General features: G+C 43.4%; 1 protein-coding gene across 2 annotated transcripts in view; it reads right to left on the minus strand.

Annotated features, from left to right (window-relative positions):
• DCDC2 (doublecortin domain containing 2) overlaps positions 1 to 21,221 on the minus strand; it is a 445,801-nt gene that overhangs the window by 276,065 nt on the left and 148,515 nt on the right. For both annotated transcript variants that reach the window (XM_029590761.1, XM_029590762.1), the window contains exon 5: positions 19,022 to 19,168. In XM_029590761.1, coding sequence (XP_029446621.1) covers positions 19,022 to 19,168 — 147 coding nt within the window. The remainder of the gene's footprint in view (positions 1 to 19,021; positions 19,169 to 21,221) is intronic.

Here is a 21,221-nt window from a genome sequence, read left to right on the forward strand (position 1 = left end):
ATAGATTCTACTGAGCATTTAGTCTCTTGTATGATCTTTATCCTCTATAGTCTCCCAGACATAAAGTGCCACTCCCCTACCAAGTTGATCCTCCCTATCATTGCGATATAATTTGTACCCTGTTATAGCACTGTCCCATTGGTTATCCTCCTTCTACCAAGTCTCTATGATGCCAATTATTCAATCTCATCATTTGCTGCTATACACTCTAACTCTCCCATCTTTCTTCTTAGACTGGCATTGGCATACAGACATTTCAAAGTGTGTTTTTTGTTTGTTTTAACAACCTGCTTTTCAGTTGTTAGGGATAATTCGGAAATCATTAGCTTCGGTGATTTTTTACATATAGGCACATGGACTATGTTTGCTTTTAATGGAACCTCTCTGTTGGGATGCCCTAACTCTCCTGTTTCATTAGTATCCTTCAAGGATACATTTCTCCGAACCATGCACTGCTGAGTGACTGTCGGCTTTCCCCTTTGTTCTAGTTTAAAAGTGCTCTATCTCCTTTTTGAAAGTTAGTGCCAGCAGCTTGTTTCCACTCTGGTTAAGATGGAGCCCATCCTTTCGGAAAAGTCTCCCCTTTCCCCAAAAGTTTCCCCAGTTCCTTACAAAGCTGAATCCCTCTTCCCTGCACCATTGTCTTATCCACGCATTGAAACTCTGGAGCTCTGCCTGCCTCTGGGGACCTGCACGTGGAACAGGAAGCATTTCAGAGAATGCCACCCTGGAGGTTCTGGATTTCAGCTTCCTACCTAAAATCCTAAATTTGTCTTCCAGAACCTCTCTCCCACATTTTCCTATGTCGTTAGTGCGCACATGTACCACGAGAAGCCGGCTCCTCCCCAGCACTATCTATAATCCTATCTAGGTGACGCGTGAGGTCTGCCACCTTCGCACCAGGCAGGCAAGTTACCAGGAGGTCCTCATGTCCACCAGCCACCCTGCTATCTACATTTCTAATAATCGAATCACCAACTATGATGGCTGACCTAACCCTTCCCTCCTGGGCAGTAGCCCTGGGAGACTTGTCCTCAGTGTGAGAGGACAATACATCACCTGGAGAGCAGGTCTTTGCTACAGGATCACTGATTTAAATGAAAAGAAGATACAAGCTTAGGTAAAAAAGAAGGGACTGGTCTCAGAATAACTGAATTCTTTGTAAAGCGCAAAAATGGAGATTGAAGAGACAAGGCCTATAATTCCAAAATTCGCCTTGCAGAGGTAATAGCAACTAAAAAGACAGTCTAGTTAATTCCTCGATTGAAGATTCTCCAAGAGGCTCAAAAGCTGATTTAGTTAATGCTTGTAAAACTAAATTTAAATTCCAATGTGGAAAAGCAGGTCTTACTGGTGGACGTAAATGATTCACTCCACTTAAAAAAACAAATATCCCTATGGAAAGAAATTAAACTACCGTTAATTTTCCTCCAAAAACATGGAATGGCAGCTATTTGAGCCTTTTAAAGAGTTTAAAGATAAACCTTTGTCCAAACCACCTTGTAAAAAGGAGAGAATATCTCCTATTTGCACCTTCCATGGTGATAAATCCTTCTTCAAACAAAAAAATCTCAAATATACGCCAAACTCTTATATAAGAAAGAAAAGTGGACCTTTTTCTTTAATGCAACATTTTATTAATCACCGAATGTGAATAGCCTCTCTTCACTAATCTTTTCCTTTCAATAGCCAAGCCATAAGCCAGAATAGAGTTTGATCCTCCATTTCTATAGGACCCTGATGTTGAAGACCATTCATCTGAGGAAGCAGAAGTAGTTGATCCTCCTTAGATCTGCATACCATGGTCTTCTTGGCAAATCAGGAGCAATTAGTACCACTAATATCTTTTCTCTCTCTATTTTCCTTAAAAGGTGAGCTATTAAAAGCCAGAGGGGAAAAGATATAGAAGACTGTGACCCCCTCCAACTTTGATGGAAAGCATCTATTCCTTCACTATAAATATCTCCGCGATGACCAAAAAACCTTTTAACCTTTTTGTTCTGATTGCAAGCCAATAAATCTATTTGGTGAGCCCCTCATCTCTGCACTATCTGTAAATAGGCCTCCTGGCTTAATACCCATTCTCCTGAATCTATTATGTTCTGACTTAGATAATCTGCTTGAACATTGCCCTAACCTGCTATGTGTTGAACTTTCAAATTGCAATAGATGATTCTTGGCCCAAGCAAACAGATTTGTCTCCTCCAACACACACTGACTGCAAGTTCCTCCCTATTTGCTTATATATGCTACTGCTGTTGCATTATTGCATAATACCTTTACTGCCTTTCATTGAAGCTGAGGCTGAAAATATAGTACAGCCAACCTGACAGCCCTGGTCTCTAAATGTTTTATTGACCACTCTGTCTCTTTCTGATTCCAAAGTCTTTGAGGTTTAAAGATTCTTGTAATGAGCTCTTCAACCTATCAAACTGGCATTTGTTGTCAAAAGCTCCCACAGTAGAATCTCTAAAGGCATCCCCTTCTTTAAATTTGGCAAGTGAAGCCACCATTTTAGAGAGGCTTGAATCTCATCTTGAAAGAAGAGAAATCTGCAGGGGTCTCATGTGCACTCCTGCCCAATGTACTAACTCTAGAGTTGAGGCAATCAGACCTAAAATCTGAAGGTAATGCCACGCGGACGGAGCATGCTGTACTGAAAGACCCTTTCTTAGGCACAAAGTTTTAAAATTCTCTTCTGCAGTAGATACACCATTCCAGCCGTAGAATCGAATATTGCCCCCAGATGTTTTAAATTCTGGGTGGGTTATAAATGGTCACCCAACCTAGATGCTGAAGTAAAAAGACTACTATCTCTGCAAATTTTAGTCCTTTAGAGAATGACTTGGCTCTTATTAACCAATCATCAAATAAGGGTGAATTAAAATTCCATTCTTTCTTAAAAAGGCCACTACAACCACCATTACCTTTGTAAAAGTACTTGGAGCTGTAGCCAAGCCAAACAGAAGGGCAACAAACTGAAAATGTTGGCCTAGAATACAACAATGAAGATATTTTTGGAAATCTTGTTCCATAGGAAAATGAAAGTAAGCCTCTTTCAGATCTACGGAAGATAAAAATTCACTCTGGCGAACTGAGGCTATCCCATGTGAAGAGATCCTATATGGAAACAAGGGAAATATATATTCTGCTTTACCCCTTTTAGATCTAATATAGGTCTGAAAGAATCATCCTTTTTGGAATCACAAAATAAATTGAATAATATTCCTTTTGATGCTCTGAAATTGGAACAGGACGAATTGCTTGTAATTGAACCCATTTATTTAAATGTCACATGGACTGCTGACACCTTTACAGATGAGTGGGCAGGTGAAACTACAAAATGATCCTTTACCAGTCTCCTTAATTCGGTGGCATAACCATAATGGATTATATCCAAAACCTATTGATCTGAAGTAATGTGGAACCATTCTCCTAGAAGAACCTGAAGCCTGACCCCTATCAGCTCTCCTGGAAAATTAATCCTCCTGACTTCATTGTGCATTAATTGAAGCCCCAGTAGATTGGACAAACTCTCCCCTTGGTCTTCTTGCACCACGAAAGGAGTGAGACATGTTCTTACTCCTAGCAGTGTGAGGGATCACTTGTATGCCTGGCCTATATCTCTTAGTTTCCAAAAGTTGATTACAGCCTCTATATGGCCAAAATCTTGGTTTAACCTTATTTTCAGGTAATCTCAAACTTCTGGTCTCCCATATTTTTTATTAAACGATCCAATTCCTCCCCCATAAAGGTATTTACCCTTCAAAGGAAGACGAGACAGCCTAGACTTTGATAAAGAATCAGCAGACCAATTTCTTAATCAAAGAAGCCGTCTGGCTCCCACAGAGAGAGCCAATGCCTTAGCAGAGATACTGATAATATCATATAAAGAGTAAGATATATATAGGACATAGCCAAATCCAGCATTGCTGAGTTAGCTAACTCAAATAATTGCTGAATCCAGAAAAGCAAAGATCTAGCGACATAACTTGTACAAACCACTCCCTGTAATACAAAGAACAAGTAGAAAAAAGGTTCTTAAGCACTGCCTCTAACTTCCTATCCTGAACATCTCAAAGGAAAGCACCTCCTACTACACGAATAGTAGTCTTTATAGCAATGGCAGCGACTGATGCATCCACCTTAGGCTGTTGAAAAAGATGATCCAATACCTTAGAAGGTAATGGATAGAACCTATTAAAAATTCTCTGACGTCTATAACCAGCTTCAGGAAGTTCCCATTCAGTCTTGATCATAGCTTCAATCTCTCAGTGAAGAGGAAAGGTAGAGGCCGCTTTACACGAGCCTCTTAAAATTGGTTCACAATCAGGAACAGCTTCATCTTTCTCTTCCTCAAGTCATAAGACTGAAGAAATCTGTAAAATTAGTGCAGCCATCTCCTCTTTATGGAACAATCTAATCTGTTTCTCCTCATCCTCTAAAGACTGAATCCCGCTGTCTTCAGAGATTCGAGAATGCTTCTCCCTTTATCATCATCCATAGCTAAATATGGAGATGTTGCAACCGTCCCTTCCCGACGGCTTCACTCCGCCTACCTTTCTTTCTTTGCACCTCCTCTTGCTGTGGATGGAAGCCTGGCTGCCGCGGCGTCTGCTGCCGTCCTCTCCAGCGACCCCGGACAGGCTTGGGCGCTGCCTCCCGCCATGCTCTGCTGGTACCTTAGGGCGCACGCGCCATGCGGCCCTCACTCTTATTTCCTACTTGGCGTGAACCTCAGGGGTGTCCCCCTGTGATGACATCACACTGCCTGGATATTTAAAGCCTACAATGTTTGCTAGCCTTTGAGTTAGCAAGGGGTATTCTTACAGATGGGATTCGCTCTCCGTACCCAGCTACTCTGCCTCTCCAATTTCCATTGGACTCTTAACGCTAATGGGGTACCCGCTCCTCGGGGGCCTCACTTGCTTTTCAGGTCGCTATCAGGAAACTGGTACTTGGCTCCTCAAGGGCCCATGTTCCCTGACTCGCTGCCTGCTCCTACTTTCTCTTCTGCCTGGAAGAATTCACTATCTTCAACACCAGCGAGTACTACCATCTTCACCTCAGAGCTGTTCCCTGGAACCAGGTACTCGCTCCTCGAGGGCCTGCCTCCGTTCCAGCCCTAGTGCCATCTCCTATGTGGAACCGCTGTGTGAGTACATACCTTCAAGCCTCTCAGCTCTCAGGGATCAGGTACTTGCTCCTTGAGGGCCTGCTCTCCCTATCCTGGGGTTCTCCATACTGGGGCTTTGTGCATATTCCACTGTACTCATTATTCTCAGTTCTTTCCACTACAGCACTGCTACCAGAGGAGTCGCTGTTCCAATGCCTAAGGGATACTAGCCCAGCCGGGCTACTTCTGCTGCTCACTACTGCCACCTCTGGTGGCTTCATCACATTGTCTAATAAAAGATCAATCTCTGTGTTTGTGTGTCCTAAACTGAGCCTGACCTGTGGACCCTCACGGGAATTCCCCCCGTGAGCACTGTCAGCTGCCACAGTGTCCAAGGGTCCACCCAAACCTAACTAATTATAACAGGAGAACAGTTCAAATCTAAAGAAAGAGATTCAGCATTCACTGTATACAATCTCTTTCTCTTTTGAGATCTAATAGACTTTGCCGTGGTAAAATCACTTTGCAAGTGTTCTACATCCCCACGACCCTCTTGTAAAGCATTAAATGCCTGATGAAAAATTTGAAAGATTCAAGCGAAAAAGAAACTGACCACTTGCAGTTGCTTCCTGTTTTGACTCAGAAAAGAAATCAAGCCCCGGCACCAACCTGGGTGGTCCTTGAACTACACTGGGACCTCCCTGAAATGACGACGCTCCCAGCTTGTCATCCAAAATGGCCGCCAAATCTAAATCAGCTATTAGAACGGCTACTGCCAAAGGTTCCCCTGCAACAGAAGCTGCTCTAGATCGTGGCTTCAGCTTGCCAGCAATAACTTCATGTGACACTACCTTTTTAGCTGTCACTGAAGTCTTCATCGATTCCAGGGATTCAGACTTACTGTGGCAAAGGGAACATAATGTTCCTTCACAGTAACTACACTTCACTCCACAGCCACCACAGGGTGCACTTTCTCAGACATCAGAAAAACAGATTCAGCTTCCGGCTGCGGAAGGCAGATAAATTAGCTGCAATGCAGGTAATTAATTAATTCACCAACTACTGGCCAAATTAAAGACACAGCCACAGTTCATCTTTACCTAAAGAACGGTAACAGAGTAAGGAAATTAGTGTCTTTGGCTCGCCTCTCCACAGGAGCACCATCCGCTGGAGCATGGCCATAAATTTGTCGCTTTGACAAGTAAAGGGGCTACAATTACCCCATACCAAGTGATCATTTTTTCATTTAGATATGGAAACCTCCTTAGACTCCTTAAACTCGTCACCTCCACCCCTGCTATATACTTCCCCTTTCTCTATATCCCTGTCTGAGATAAATTAATTTTGCAATTACATGTTTTCACTTTTTCAGCTCCCTGCATTCTTGCCTTTAATTCCCTAGCTGCATATGCCCTTTTTCCTTGTAATATCCACCTGTCAACATTGTGCCTGTTAAAACTGTTGTAAAAAATTGTTCTTGTAATAACTTATCCTCTAAGGTTCTGCCTATTGCGCTCTTATCAATTTTTGAAAATATTTAATCATATGGTCTGCCCACTGCGTTTATTTTAGCTATTGAAATTCTCTTATGCCTTAATTCCTAGTTACAAAGGCCCTTGTTCAGTGTAACTTGTTTTTCTCGTTACCCTTGTTCCATGTAAACCGGCATGATGTATCTACGAATGAAAACTCCCATCCAATGGCTGGAGGCAGAGAACACTGAATTGGTTCTAATCTTCGCTTATGATCTACTGATGTCATTAAAAATAAAATGTAGAATTCTGTCTCCATTTAGGCTGGATGGGAGGATAAGCTCATAGGTTCGGGACTGGTGGAGAAGGTAATAAAAAGAAACATATAAAAGCAATTAATAAACAAATGTATATATGAACTAACATATAAGCCATAAGGATTGCTTTATGTGAGGGATGTCCATTGTCTCCCAAAACATTCCATAGACCCTTAAAACACATGACACAGTTGTTAGTTCATATATACATTTGTTTATTAATTGCTTTTATATGTTTCTTTATTAACCATTTTATACACATGGCAACATTTATTAAACATCAATGTACACTTTTTCCTCTTCACATGGTATTTAATGTTGAATATGTATTTCTGAAAATACAGACAAGAAACAACATTGATAACACACAAGTTGTTTTATTATTATACAATATAAAAAAATGACTGATGCTTTCTCCCAGAGATGATGGCATTTATATATTTCATCTTTAAAATCTCATCTATAGGCCTAAGCATACTGTTTAGTTTTTCTACAAGATTTAGAGCACGTTACACACTATGCATAAAGTAAAATGACCAGATTCAAATCGATGATTTTGTTTCTTTTAAAATGTGTCCTAGCAAGTCTGTGTAAAGAATAAGCATCTTGATCTGTAAGCCATTCAGTTACTTGTTTTCTGGTCACTGTTACATTACATATTTTAGCAGCCTGAAAAAGAGGATTTATTCCACCAAGACTTCCGATAGTGCCTGGGTCATAATAAATTTTATTTAATACCTGCTCGTGCATGGTTGCAGTGGTCTGTATTTAAAACAAAAACTCAAGCCTTGTTTTATTCACTTTTGCATGCCTGCAGTTCTAATACTAACCCATTAAAACTCAAGACATGGTTATTCACTGAAGCCTACACATGATCCCAACATCCTCCTCTTTAGCCTCCATCTGCCCATCCTCTCATGCATCCATTGATTCTGGTACTGTTTCTAACCCATTAAAACAAGCCATCCTTAAACCCACCCTAAAAAAACCTAAGCTTGACCCAGCTGACCTGACCAATTACTGCCCCATCTCCAATCTCCCATTTATTGCAAAAATCTTAGAAAAAACTATTAACCGCCAGCTCAGTGACTACCTAGATGAACACCAGATCCTCTCTTCATCTCAATTTGGTTTTCGTAAATTACACAGCACAGAAACCCTTCTTCTTTCACTTTCTGATTACCTGATCAAAAGTTTAGATAAAGGGTTATCCCATCTACTAGTAATACTAGATATTTCAGCTGCGTTTGACACAGTTAGCCATCAGATCCTCCTCAAATGATTTTTCGAGATTGGAATAACTGGTCTTGCACACAATTGGTTCAGTTCATACCTTTGCAACAGAAATTATAAAGTCAAAATTGGCAATTACGAATCTAAGGAAATTCCCCTCTCGCAGGGAGTCCCTCAAGGCTCCTCACTTTCATCCACTCTATTTAATATTTACCTGCTACCCCTCTGCCAGCTCCTCTCCAGCATTAAGTTACCTCACTATTTGTACGCCGATGATGTACAAATCCTCATTCCTATTACTGATTCTATATCGAAAGCTCTTAAAATCTGGCAAGCCACTCTCACCTCAATTAACAACCTCTTAAGCTGTATCCAACTTGCCCTCAATACCACAAAAACTGAACTCATTGTCATATCACCTCCAACACCTCTACATACTACGCCCACAACACGTATTATTCTGCCACACACACAATTCTCCTACCAAGTCCGGGACCTAGGAGTCTTACTTGACGACCAAATGACACTCAAAAAATTTATTAATGCAACTCTCAAAGAATGTTTTTTCAAAATCCACACACTCAAAACTTAAACCACTACTACACTTTTCTGATTTTCGTACTGTGTTACAAGCCATGGTCTTTTCAAAAATTGACTATTGTAATGCACTGCTATTGGGCCTACCCAAAAGCTCCATACACCCGCTACAAATCCTGCAAAATACTGCTGCTCGTACCCTCACCAACACCACCTCAAAGGAGCACATTACCCCCATCCTTAAGGGATTACACTGGCTTTCTATTCACTCTCGCATACAATACAAGGCATTATCACTCATCCACAAAGCTCTCCACAACCCAGAAATGAATTGGCTCTCTAACTCTTTACAATTCCATACATCTAACAGACCAACTAGAAATCAATACTTAGCCACCTTGCAAACCCCTTCACCAAAAATATTTAATTATGCCTCCACTAAAGCCCGTGCCTTGTCCCTCGCTGGCCCCATGTTATGGAACTCCATGCCCACTGAATTACGTCTTGAACTGTCCCCCAAGATATTCAAACAGAAACTCAAGACATGGTTATTCACTCAAGCCTACACATGATCCCAACATCCTCCTCTTTAGCCTCCATCTGCCCATCCTCTCATTCATAATAAATATCTTTTATATGTTGCCTCTCTCACCCGTATCTTTTCTTCTCCATGTAACCCAAGAGTTTCCTATAGGTAATCGCTATTCCTGTATATCATCACTACTCGGCTTTATTGACGCTTTATTACTTCACTCTTACGCCTTTCCTAAGATGTAACGCCAGTCGCAGCCTCGCTTTCCCATTTCTTATACACTCTCTCCTACCGCCCTACCCCCCCCAGATTTCCCCGTCATATTAATTTATTATCATTACCTTTAAGTTTTGCCTTAAGTTATGCTTTATTAATATCCTAAGTTGCTTTATGTACTAGTTATACCTTGCTACTTTTATGTACCTAAGTTAATCCTTGTTACCTCCTTTACTCTCTTGAGTTGTTTTATGTACTGGTTTTTTAACTATTACTATCTTGTTTTATGTATAACGCTATGGCGTATGTTATGTTGTTCTCTGTACACCGATGTGATATCTCTGATGAGCGGCGATATATAAAAACAAATAAATAAATAAATAATACCCCAACCCCCACACTCTACTATTAATCATCCTTTTTATAAACTACAAAAGGATCTGCTTACATTTCACTCTGCATGTCTACCTGGTTGGGTCATTGGGTATGCGTATTTACATTGAGGGGGAGGAGGGAAGTGGGAAAGAGAGAGAGCTTCCTGCTATGTCACAGCTAATAACATTTCACTCTGTATGTCAGCCAGGCAGGCTATTTAAGCATGCGTATTTACAATAAAGAGAGGAGAGGAGTGGGAAAAGAGAGAGAGAGCTTCCTGCTATGTTACGACTAGTATCTTTAAAATCTGGGGTCAGAAAGTCCTGTTTCCAGCTCTGTCACCACTCCCAATAGCAATTATTATAACTGCTGGTGAGATCATTGAAAAGTAAACAGGGTCTATTAATTTTGTCGTCATTAAAAGTAATGGGATCATTTCTGATGACGTTCTAGGGGGCATATTTTTGGAGGTGGGGGTGAGTTAGACTTCTGGTGATGTCATCAAAAGGCAGTCAAGGGTCATTTCCAATGACATCTGTTGTGTTCGTGCCTATTCTCGCCCTTGCTCCATCCTGTCTATCTTTGTGGCGACTCCCTTCGGCTCAGACAGACAGATGCAGCCACGGCTTCTCCCCGCCTCTTGGTCCCGTATCCCCAGGCTGGCTTGACGCTACGGATCCGCCATGTTCCTGATGAAGTAAGGGTGAGCGAGCACGCGCGCGCTCCAGACTTTATACCAGCAAGAGCGTGAACCTCGGGGGCATCCCCCCGTAGTGATGTCATCTGTTTTCAATTTAAAAGGTCTTTGTTTGCTAACTACAAATGAGTTAGCAAGGAACTCCGACGCTACTTGCAACTACGTTCCGAGTCAGCAAGGGGAAATCTTTCTCCACTGCTCGGCCTTTTCAAACTTACTAGGAGTACCCGCTCCTCGGGGGCTCCGCTCTCTCTCTTCTTGATTTCAGATTGTTGGACGGGATCCGATACTCGCTCCTCAAGGGCCTACGTTCCCGAAGACTCAGAAGACTCCTATTGCCTGGAGGAGATCACAGACGTGAGTCCTATTACAGACAGGAACCGGTACTCGCTCCACAAGGGCCCTTGTTCCTAATCTCTAAGGCTCCCTTCAGTCTAAGACGTTATCACAGGTACGGAGATCATAAGTTACCATTGCAAATTGCAGATAGGAACCGGTATCGCTCCACGAGGGCCTATGTTCCTAATACCTTTCTCAGACTCTCTTCTTCCTCAGAAGATATCGCATACCTATATCTTATTGATTACTATTACAGATTAACAGATAGGAACCGGTACTTGCTCCACGAGGGCCTATGTTCCTAAATCTCTTCTAGCCTCTCTTCTATTCCAGAAGCCATATCATACACAGTTATTGTGAGTTCTATTTCAGACTGCCTATAGGAACCAGTACTTGCCTGCGGCTCCTGTTCCTGAATACTGAAGACTCTCTGTTGTATAAGAACACATTACAGATATCTACAATTGTGAGTGTATCATCTACCACTGGTTATGCCCTGCATACCCTGTCTACTCACTACCTATAGTCTCTCCTTACAGCTCAGCAACTCAGAGATCGTAGTTCCAGTATCAGAGGGACTTCAGCCCTGCCGGGCACATCAACTCACTGTTACGACTATGGCTGCTACACAGCCGCCTCACCACCAGAGGTCCCCCACGAGCATGCTCTCCTGGCTGGCCCAGTCCACCCTCCTTGTCTACTCTATATTCCAGACTTCCTTTATAACCCTGCCTAGCATTTCCCTCGGTGCTTCGGCATCGAGCTCATCTGGGCTCCCTGCTCTAGCCTCCCTTCTGCCTTATTCTGCTGCCTTCGGGCTCCTGCCTTGCTGCCTTCGGGCTTGTGTGTTTTATGTTCAATGTTAGTAATGTTTGGTTAGTCTGTCTAGTCTTTGTCAGTCTTGTTTCCCCGGGTTCCCTTAGTCCAGTCACTCTTACCTACAGTCAATATCACCCTTACCTGCACGCTATCCTGTGACCATCCTTACCAGCACCCAGTTCCAGTATTCTGATCACCTTTACCTGCATTCACTTTCACACATACCTCCATGCTGTTCCTGTGTTTCAAGCTCACCCTTACCTCCACGCACCTTGTATTAGATTCCTCCAGCCTGTATCAGACACTCTCCAGCCAGCTCCCACCACCACAGGAATCCTCTGGATAGCACTCAGTTTCACTAGTTCCAGACAGTATCCACACACTCCTGCCTGCACCAACCAGTATCAGAGGCTCTACGGCAACTCCTGCTTCTCTCCACCATGTCACTCCTGCAGGTGGTGTTCACTACACCTAACCAGTGCCCATTCGTAACAGCATGCCGAAGCCATCCACCTCCAGAGAGAGAGAAAGGACTTTGTATCCATCCGGTGAGTCTCCATGGTTTTTTACCTGTACCTCTTGTCAGACCCTGAACTATCTAACGTACCAAAATTGTCTAGCCTGTCAGCTCCCAGATCAGAAACACTGGGCATGCAGCAACTGTCACAAAAAAAAGTTTCCGTCTACCAAGAATGTTTAAATTGTAAAACTCCTAGACCAGGATGGTGGAACTGCTCCTGTATTCCTTGCCTATTACCCCCAGGCAAACTCTGCCCCCGCTGCACAGCTACCGGACCAGCTGTTTCACTAGAAAACTCAGCCAGTTCTATTACACTGTGTTCTGCTTCTGGCCCAACTAAGAATGTTATTACTATTGGCAGTTTGCGGATAGAGAATTCCAGCACATCATTTCATGAAACCGTGAAGAAAACCTGTCATCAAAAAGCAAGTTATTTTTCAGAAAACCCTAGAACTCACCTGGGCAAGAAGGCTCCTATGACTTCCACGCTAGAGCCTCAGAAACAAAAGCAGAGACGACTTATTAAACCTAGCAGGGCTCTGTCTCCCACAGCTGCAGGTCAGTCACGATTAACGACCTGTGTTCCCAGACGATCCAGAGCTGCCTGTGCTTTCACTAAGCTACAAGTCCACACCTCTAAACCAGGGAACCATAATCTAGAGGTCAAGAGTCTGTCTCTAGGTACCAAGTCCTCAGCAGTTCAATCTTTATCCTCCTTTCACACCACAACTGACTTCGTTACCCTGCCAGTTGAGCCTGCCCAGCCGCCCCAGGAGGGGCCTGAGCCTGCCCAGCTGCCCCAGGAGGGGCCTGAGCCTGCCCAGCCGCCCCAGGAGGGGTTTGAGCCTGCCTTGCCGCCCCAGGAGGGGCCTGAGCCTGCCCAGCTGCCCCAGGAGGGGCCTGAGCCTGCCCAGCTGCCCCAGGAGGGGTCTGACCCTGCCCACCCACCCCTGAAAGGGTTTAGAACTGTTCTGCCATCCCGGGAAGGGGTTGTATTTGTCACAACATCTCAGGAGGATTTTGGATTTGCCATCACGAAGTGTCCCCTGCAGAGTTGGAACCCAGGAGGAAGAGGAGGCCTTAAAGAGGGGGGTATTGTTACGACTATGGCTGCCACACAGCCGCCTCACCACCAGAGGTCCCCCACGAGCATGCTCTCCTGGCTGGCCCAGTCCACCCTCCTTGTCTACTCTATATTCCAGACTTCCTTTATAACCCTGCCTAGCATTTCCCTCAGTGCTTCGCATCGAGCTCATCTGGTTTCCCTACTCTAGCCTCCCTTCTGCCTTATTCTGCTGCCTTCGGGCTCCGGCCTTGCTCTGTTGCCTTCGGGCTTGTGTGTTTTACACTCAGTGTTAGTAATGTTTGGTTAGTCTGTCTAGTCATTGTCAGTCTTGTTTCCCCGGGTTCCCTTAGTCCAGTCACTCTTACCTACAGTCAATATCACCCTTACCTGCACGCTATCCTGTGTCCATCCTTACCAGCACCCAGTTCCAGTATTCTGATCACCTTTACCTGCATTCACTTTCACACATACCTCCATGCTGTTCCTGTGTTTCAAACTCACCCTTACCTCCACGCACCTTGTATTAGATTCCTCCAGCCTGTATCAGACACTCTCCAGCCAGCTCCCACCACCACAGGAATCCTCTGGATAGCACTCAGTTTCACAAAGTTCCAGACAGTATCCACACACTCCTGCCTGCACCAGCCAGTATCAGAGGCTCTACGGCAACTCCTGCTTCTCTCTACCATGTCACTCCTGCAAGTGGTGTTCACTACACCTAACCAGTGCCCATTCGTAACACTCACTACTGCCACCTCTGGTGGTTCTACTTCCAGTCTAATAAAGAACTATCTGTGTTTGTCTCAATACTCCAGCCTAGCCGGTGGTCCCTCTCAGGATCTCCACTTGAGGGCGCTATCATCTGCCATCGGCCCAGGGATTCACTATTTCTACTAAGTGTTACTCCTTACACTAATAGAGTGGTATTATCATCTTCCACTCTGTGGGAGCCAACCCACATCAGACCATTACTCCTCTCTCTGCGGAAGCTGATCCATATCAGATAGCTATCTCCCCGTGGGGATCATACAGGTTGCTGGCTCATCTTTCTACAGGAACAAAGCATAACAGTTGCTACTCCTTCCCTCTGGGGGAGCAGAGCACTAACAGATTGCTAAGTCCTTAGCAAGATCCGTAACAGATTGCTAAACTCCTCCTCCTATAGGAGCCAAGCCTATCAGACTGCTATCTCCTCCCCCTGGGAGGAGCTGATTGATACCAGATCGCTCACTCCGCCCTTCTGGCGGGGTAAGCGCTAGCAGATTGCTAACTCAGCAGCCTAATTCATAACAGATTGCTAACTCCCTTTCAACGGGAGTATCCAGCAGCCAGATTCAGAACAGATTGCTGACTCCACCCCCCTGGCGGGGTGATTGCTAACATCATCATAGGGATATGCTTGGGGATGTCAGTGTGTTTTGGGTAGGAAGGGGTGTGGCTTAGAGTGGAGAATGGGAGGAGATATCTATTCACTTCTAAGGGTTGTAGGTGTGGGCGGGATGTGGGTGGGGTTTGGGAGAGGCTATACCCATTCCCTTCTATGGGTGGGAGGGGCATGGGAGAAGTTTGGGGTGGAAGTATGCGGGAATTAGACCGGAAGTGAACAGTGATTGGCAGATGTTGATTTTAAGTGACAGTGTACCCATTATACTACTGCCTTCAAGCTGTTGAGCATGGGCTTTTTAGCCTTGAGACTCCTCCATGCTAATCTTTTCATTTGTAAAAAAAAAAAAAAAAAAAGTTAAGTTCTTTTGAGAGACTACCAAAGCAGCAGCAATAAAACAGAAAAGTAATGAGGCACATGGCCAAAAACTGAAAAAACAGAGAGACAGGGACATGTCTGTGCAGTAGCTCAGATGAAGAAAGACTGAGGGGCTTATGAGACGGTGTATGCACAAACATGAACTCCCGCACATGCTCAGTAACATTTTTATTGAACTGACAGCTGGGTCTGGAGCAGCACCACTTGATGACATCACTCATGCTTTATAGTTAATTAATGCCTGCTTGCGATGGAAATTGAAAGTAATGCAATAAACACATGTTATAAAGTGATATTTTGATTGAGAAAGAATGGAGAGATGTCAAAGGTTATTTGAGGTTTACAGCATAATTGTTAAATATTTTGGTAATGAGATAATGAGATAAATGTCATTGATCTGTTCTTCCTTTAAAACTGTGTCCATGCTTTATAACACAAATTAAGAAGTTGATTTAGTATATATAAGAAATAAGCTGAGGAATCAAATCCAAATCAATGTAACATCAACAATTTACTGTATATTAGTAAAGGGTATAAAGACTAGGGAAGTGGATTTCATGATTTTACCATTTACAAAAGACATTCTGGTTCACACTGCTAATCCCCAAATATCCTAAGATTTATCCTGGAGGAATTTCATAGTCTTGAGTCTTTCCCTGGACCTAAACTCAGTGCAGTCAATAGTCAGCACCACTCAGATGGATAAGTTCAGACTTATCCAGGTTAAGTGGCACTCTGAATATCTGGCCATGATCCGCAGCCGCCTCTTAGCCGGATAACTATTTATCCAGTTAATAGTTATCCATCTAAGTGGTGGGTGAGATAGGGGCTAACTTAACCAGCCAAGTTAAGTCAGACCTGATTGCTTAAGGCAAAGAGAGATGAGCAATTACTGAGCCTTCAACATCCAATCAATTAGACTGAGGCTTGGAAGGTTTGGATGATAGAGCGCTCTTTCGTCCTGAGTGAACAACATCGGGTCTGTTCCCAGATATAAGTTGTATGAGATATTCAAAGCATTTCTATCTGGGCCATGCTGGAGCTTTAAGAATAAAGCAAGCATGGTCTTGCAGCAGCTTTGATTTGGGCCAGTGGGAGAGTGTTATGACTCTGGTCCAGGCACAGCTTAGGAGACACCACTCTCAGAGTGGAGCAGGGTGGCAAGGCAAGGTCAGAGCAAGACTTGGACAATCTGATGAGGCTGGACCAAATCTTGGACATGTTGGTAAAGCTGAAGCAATGCTGGGACAGTCTGGTAAAGCTGGAGCAAGGATTGGAACCAAGGCTTGGACTGGAACAGCATTACAGGTAAGGCTGGAACCAAGGCTTGGACTGGAAAAGAGTACAGATAAGACTGGAACTGAGGATTAGACAGGAACAGACAAAGACTGGACATGACAGCACAAGACAGGACATAGAACATACAAGCCCAAAGGCAGTGATTCAGGAAAACCCTGAGGGGCAAGACAAGGAGACGCCTAGATTGGCCATAGATCAAAGCTAGGCCTGTATAGGCCAGAAGGCAGGGCAAGAGGCAAGAAGCCCCAAAGGGCATGAGATAAGGCAAGGGTTAGAAGGCCCAGGGGCCACAAGGCAAGGCAAGGGTTAGAAGGCCCAGGGGCCACAAGGCAAGGCAAGGCAAGCCAAAGAAAGGGTCAAAAGGATTGGGGGCCACAAGGCAAGAAAATGTCAGAAGGTCTAGCAGCCACGAGATGAGGCAAGGCAAGGATTGGGGGCCACAAGGCAAGAAAAGGTCAGAAGGTCTAGCAGCCACGAGATGAGGCAAGGCAAGGATGAGGTCAGAAGGCTCAGAGGCCACAAGGCAAGGGAAGGCAAGGCTGAAGTCAGAAGGCCTGGAAGCTACAAGACAAGGCAAGGCAAGGCTTAGGTCAGAAGGTCCAGAGGCCGAGAAGGTGAGGCTTAAGAATTAAGAAGGCCCAGAGGCCGTGAGGTGAACCAAGGCAAGGCTGAGGTCAGAAGGCCCAGATGCCATGAGGCAAAACAAGGATAGGCCTGGGAAGGCCACAAGGCAAGAGTGGCTAGGGCAAGGCACCAAGGGTGACTCAATGGAGAAGCATCTTGGGACTGATATGGCAGGGCTATATAGGGTTTGAGTCTGGGTTGGTGCAGGCAGGAGGGAGGAGCTTGGCCATCCTGGAGAGTATGCTCTTCAAGGTTCTCTGTGGAGGAGAGTCTGCAAAGCAGGTTGAGTCATGAGACCAGGGATGAGATGCTGAGAACAGTTCAGAGTGGGGCTCACCGGAGGCCTCTATTGGTAGGGAAGTGTCATCAGGGTACAGTGAGGCTGTATAGCAACTGAAATCATAACAGTGAGTCTTTGAGGACTCAACTCATGTCCTGGCAAGGCAGACGATGCTGCACTGCAGGAGGAGGATCCACTGCAGCTTTTGAGAGACTTATGCAGTTCCACCCTGCGATGTGCCCTGGAGCATTTAGAGCGCAGGACATCTGTCCATAGGCATAACAGTTTTTCAGGTCATGATTTGGAGAAAAGTAAGGATAACATTTGGTGAGGCCTTACCACCGATGCAGTTTTTTGAATCTGCTCACTTGCTTTTCTTCTTGATAGCTATTCTGTGGAGGCAAATGTTCTTTTTTTTTTTTTTTTTGTAGCACTGAAAAGTGCTGTTTCAGGTGCTGCAGTGCAGCAAGGCAATAGTAGGAAATGTAAAGAAAATAATGAAAATGAAACAAAAATGTTATAGGATTTGGGAAAAAATATCTGGAAAGACTGAGTAAATGTCTGTACTGTGGCTTGGACAAAAAATAACTGAGGACACTCACGAGGCAACACCTGCGTGGGAACTCCCGCACATGCTCAGGAGAACTCAAAAGTTCTACTAGCTAGGAGAGACAAGTCTGTTCGGTACCGTAGGATGACATCACCCACGTGTACTGGATAATTCAGGCTGCCTATTGACACAAAATATGAGAATTCCTGAGGAATGGTTTTCCCCTTGAAAATGGCATATGATTCCCTTAGATACTAAGCAATTACTATACCTAGGGATTTGAGTAAACTATATAAGACCAATTTCCAACAGTCTGTGTAAGTCATCAAATGCATGTAGAAGTATTTTATAAACTGTGTGGCAGGAGCCACATAATTTATAAAATATAGCATATTTCTGCCCCAAAAATGCATGCATATTTTTGTAATACAGGAAAACGTACTCTATCTCTGTTCATTTTATAAAAGTACGTACATATATTTTACATGCGGAATAATTGTAACACATGTACATAATAACTCTGAATTATATGTGGAGGCATGTATTTCATAAAGAATGCGTGCATTCAGCTTCTGATAATACTTGTACATACTTGAAATCATCAGTTTGACAACACCTCTACCAGGTCACCCCCTCAGCATTTCTCCCTAACCCCCTACCACTTATTCTAGACCTCCCACCTAAAAACTGCAGATAAAAGATAAAGTACAATTTAACTTCTATGACAAAATGAGCAAGTGTAAAACTGTATGGACAGGTTTGGTAATGTTAGCTCTTAAACCATTTATAAAATAGCAACTTGTGCACATACTTCCAAACCTTGTTCGAAAACGTTCCTAAACTGAATCTTTTTCTCCCTGTTAACATTTAGGCCTGACACAGCAAGCATGCACATACTATCGGTGTTTCCAAAAGAGCATATACATATTAGTTGTTTTGTATAAGATTTACACTATTATTCTTGTTCCATGTATAATGCTCCGGCGTATGTTTTTGTTCTATGTACACCGACGCGATATCTCTGATGAGCGGCGATATATAAAAACCAATAAATAAATAAATAAATAAAATGTACACGCTACTTACCTACATATGCAGATTTCAAGGACATAACCAGTGTGTAACTCTTTGAAAATTACCCTCTACGAAGGCAATGTACCCCTTTACCACAATCAGAAAAATACATGAAAAAGTATCTCAAATAAATGTAAATATAATGCAAATATAGTCTGCATACAAAATGAATCTACAGTACTCTTCAGCTTACCCATAATTTCGTCTCACTGGTGACTTGCTAAACAACAGATCGCCATAAGGTAACTTCTTAAACTTATCGCGGCCAACAGCTACATAAAACTGTCCATTTTCCAATTGTGCTCCATCATGGATGAGTTTCCCATCTAATGTATAAAGCCTGTTGAAACAGACAGCAGCTTAAATCAGTTGAAGATTATTATAAGCACTCAGTAAGAACTAAGAAATAAAAAACACAAAACAGATATTCTAATATCAGTATGATTTATGAACTCTCAAAGTTGAACCAGAAGGGTCTGCAATGCTATAATACTATGCTCTTAATGAAATAAGCTGAGATTAATAGATCAGATTCAATAAACTACAAATAGATAGAAATCAGACAGTAGAGAGTTAAAAGAGAAAAAAAGAAATGTAAGATTGGAAGACTTCCCTTCTAGACACTGCTTTCACACAAATACTTCCATATAGGTTAGTGGTAGTCTATAGAAAGAAAACCAAAATAGTGGGGCCAATGTAATAAGCTACGCTGGCTTACCATGAGTTTTTGATCATTTTTTTATATGGATTATTTGGTTCCTGCCTTGCCCAGGTATGTAATAAGGATATTAGCGCTGAAAACCTGTGCTAAAAACCTCTGGCAAGCTTAACATGGATGCATGCAAATTGCAGGGTAACAGCTTTACCCTGCAATGAAAGGAGGCGTGCTAGTTGGGAGGCTACCTAGCACATCTTCTACTACCTTGAGAAATTTAACTCCTGCCAGAGGCTGGCATTAAACTTTCCGCATGCCTGCCAGCAAGTCCTACCTCCCTTCCCAGCATTCTGACCAAGAATACCATAGCCTCCCAAAGAGGTGAATTTTAAGACCCGCACGCAGGCACACATGTGCACACGTTTGCTGGCTCACGCACATAGATGTGGCAATTTTATAACATACATGTGTATATTTGCGTATACGTGCACCTGTTATAAAATCGGCTATACACACGTTCATGTGCGCATGATTTTATATTGACGTGTGCATGTGCACATAAATGCTGACTCGATCACGTAAGTGTGGGGGATTTTAGTAGATACCAGTGCCAAAACAATTACCCGTTTCCCTAGTTCATTCCCAGTTCACCCCAGTAAAAGAGAGAACTTCCTAAGCCCCCTAGCTAACTTGCCTTACTATTACCCTATTAGCCCCGACCCTTAAAATCTCACTGACCAGCCAAGTTTATTTTATTTTAATACTTACATGCCATCCACAGCAGAAGTAAAATTATGGGGTAGGGGACCCCGGTGTGATGAAATGCGTACAAGCAGACTTCATGTAACAGACTCAGCCTGCCCATGCCCTGACCAGACCCCACCCATGCCCTACCCCTTTTTGTACTTTATGATTTGTGCGTGTACTGGGAGATATGCGCATACTCACACGCTTTTTAAAATCCACACTGCGCGCCAGGCCAAGTCACGCGTGTATCTCCCAGCTTTGGCACACGTGGGGCTTTTAACATCAACCAGATAGTAATTAGCATATACATCCACAAGTAGATATGAAATCTTTTATGCCTCAGTGGCAAAAAATCTATAGCTACAGAGGTCTGGAAAGGTTTATCTGATGATGAGGGTACTGCTTAAGTGGTACTCCAGTTTATCTGTGATTTATGATGCCGTAGCACCCTATGGGAGGTAACAAAGTAACGGGTGTAAACATGTGCGGGTAACATGTAAACGGGTAAACATGTAAACGGGTGTCAACGACATTCTCTTAGACAAAAATCCAGACTTATGCGCCATAACTGAAACATGGCTTAAACACACGGACACTGCACTGATAAACCAACTCCCAACTCAAACCTACGATATCTTCTCTATCCCTAGAAAGAAGAAAAGGGGTGGAGGTATCCTCCTAGCAGCCAAAAAAGAGCTAAAAATTACTCAATTCCCAATTAACTCACCTTCAAAAATAGAAACAGGCCTATTCAAATCTGACAGTCTGCAAATTCTTCTAATCTATGCTCCTCCAGGCCTTCTAGAATCCGATGCATCACCCTTACTAGAATTAACAACAACTTACCTAAATCTGGAGCATCCCACCATAATACTGGGAGATTTTAACATACACGTCGACGACCCCATTCTATCAACCAATTGCGAATCTTTCCTAACCGCCATGTCGGCCATAGGCTTCAAGCAGATCATAAACAAACCCACCCACAGAG

Source organism: Rhinatrema bivittatum, chromosome 2 (genome assembly GCF_901001135.1).
Source record: "Rhinatrema bivittatum chromosome 2, aRhiBiv1.1, whole genome shotgun sequence".
Lineage (NCBI taxonomy): Eukaryota > Metazoa > Chordata > Amphibia > Gymnophiona > Rhinatrematidae > Rhinatrema > Rhinatrema bivittatum.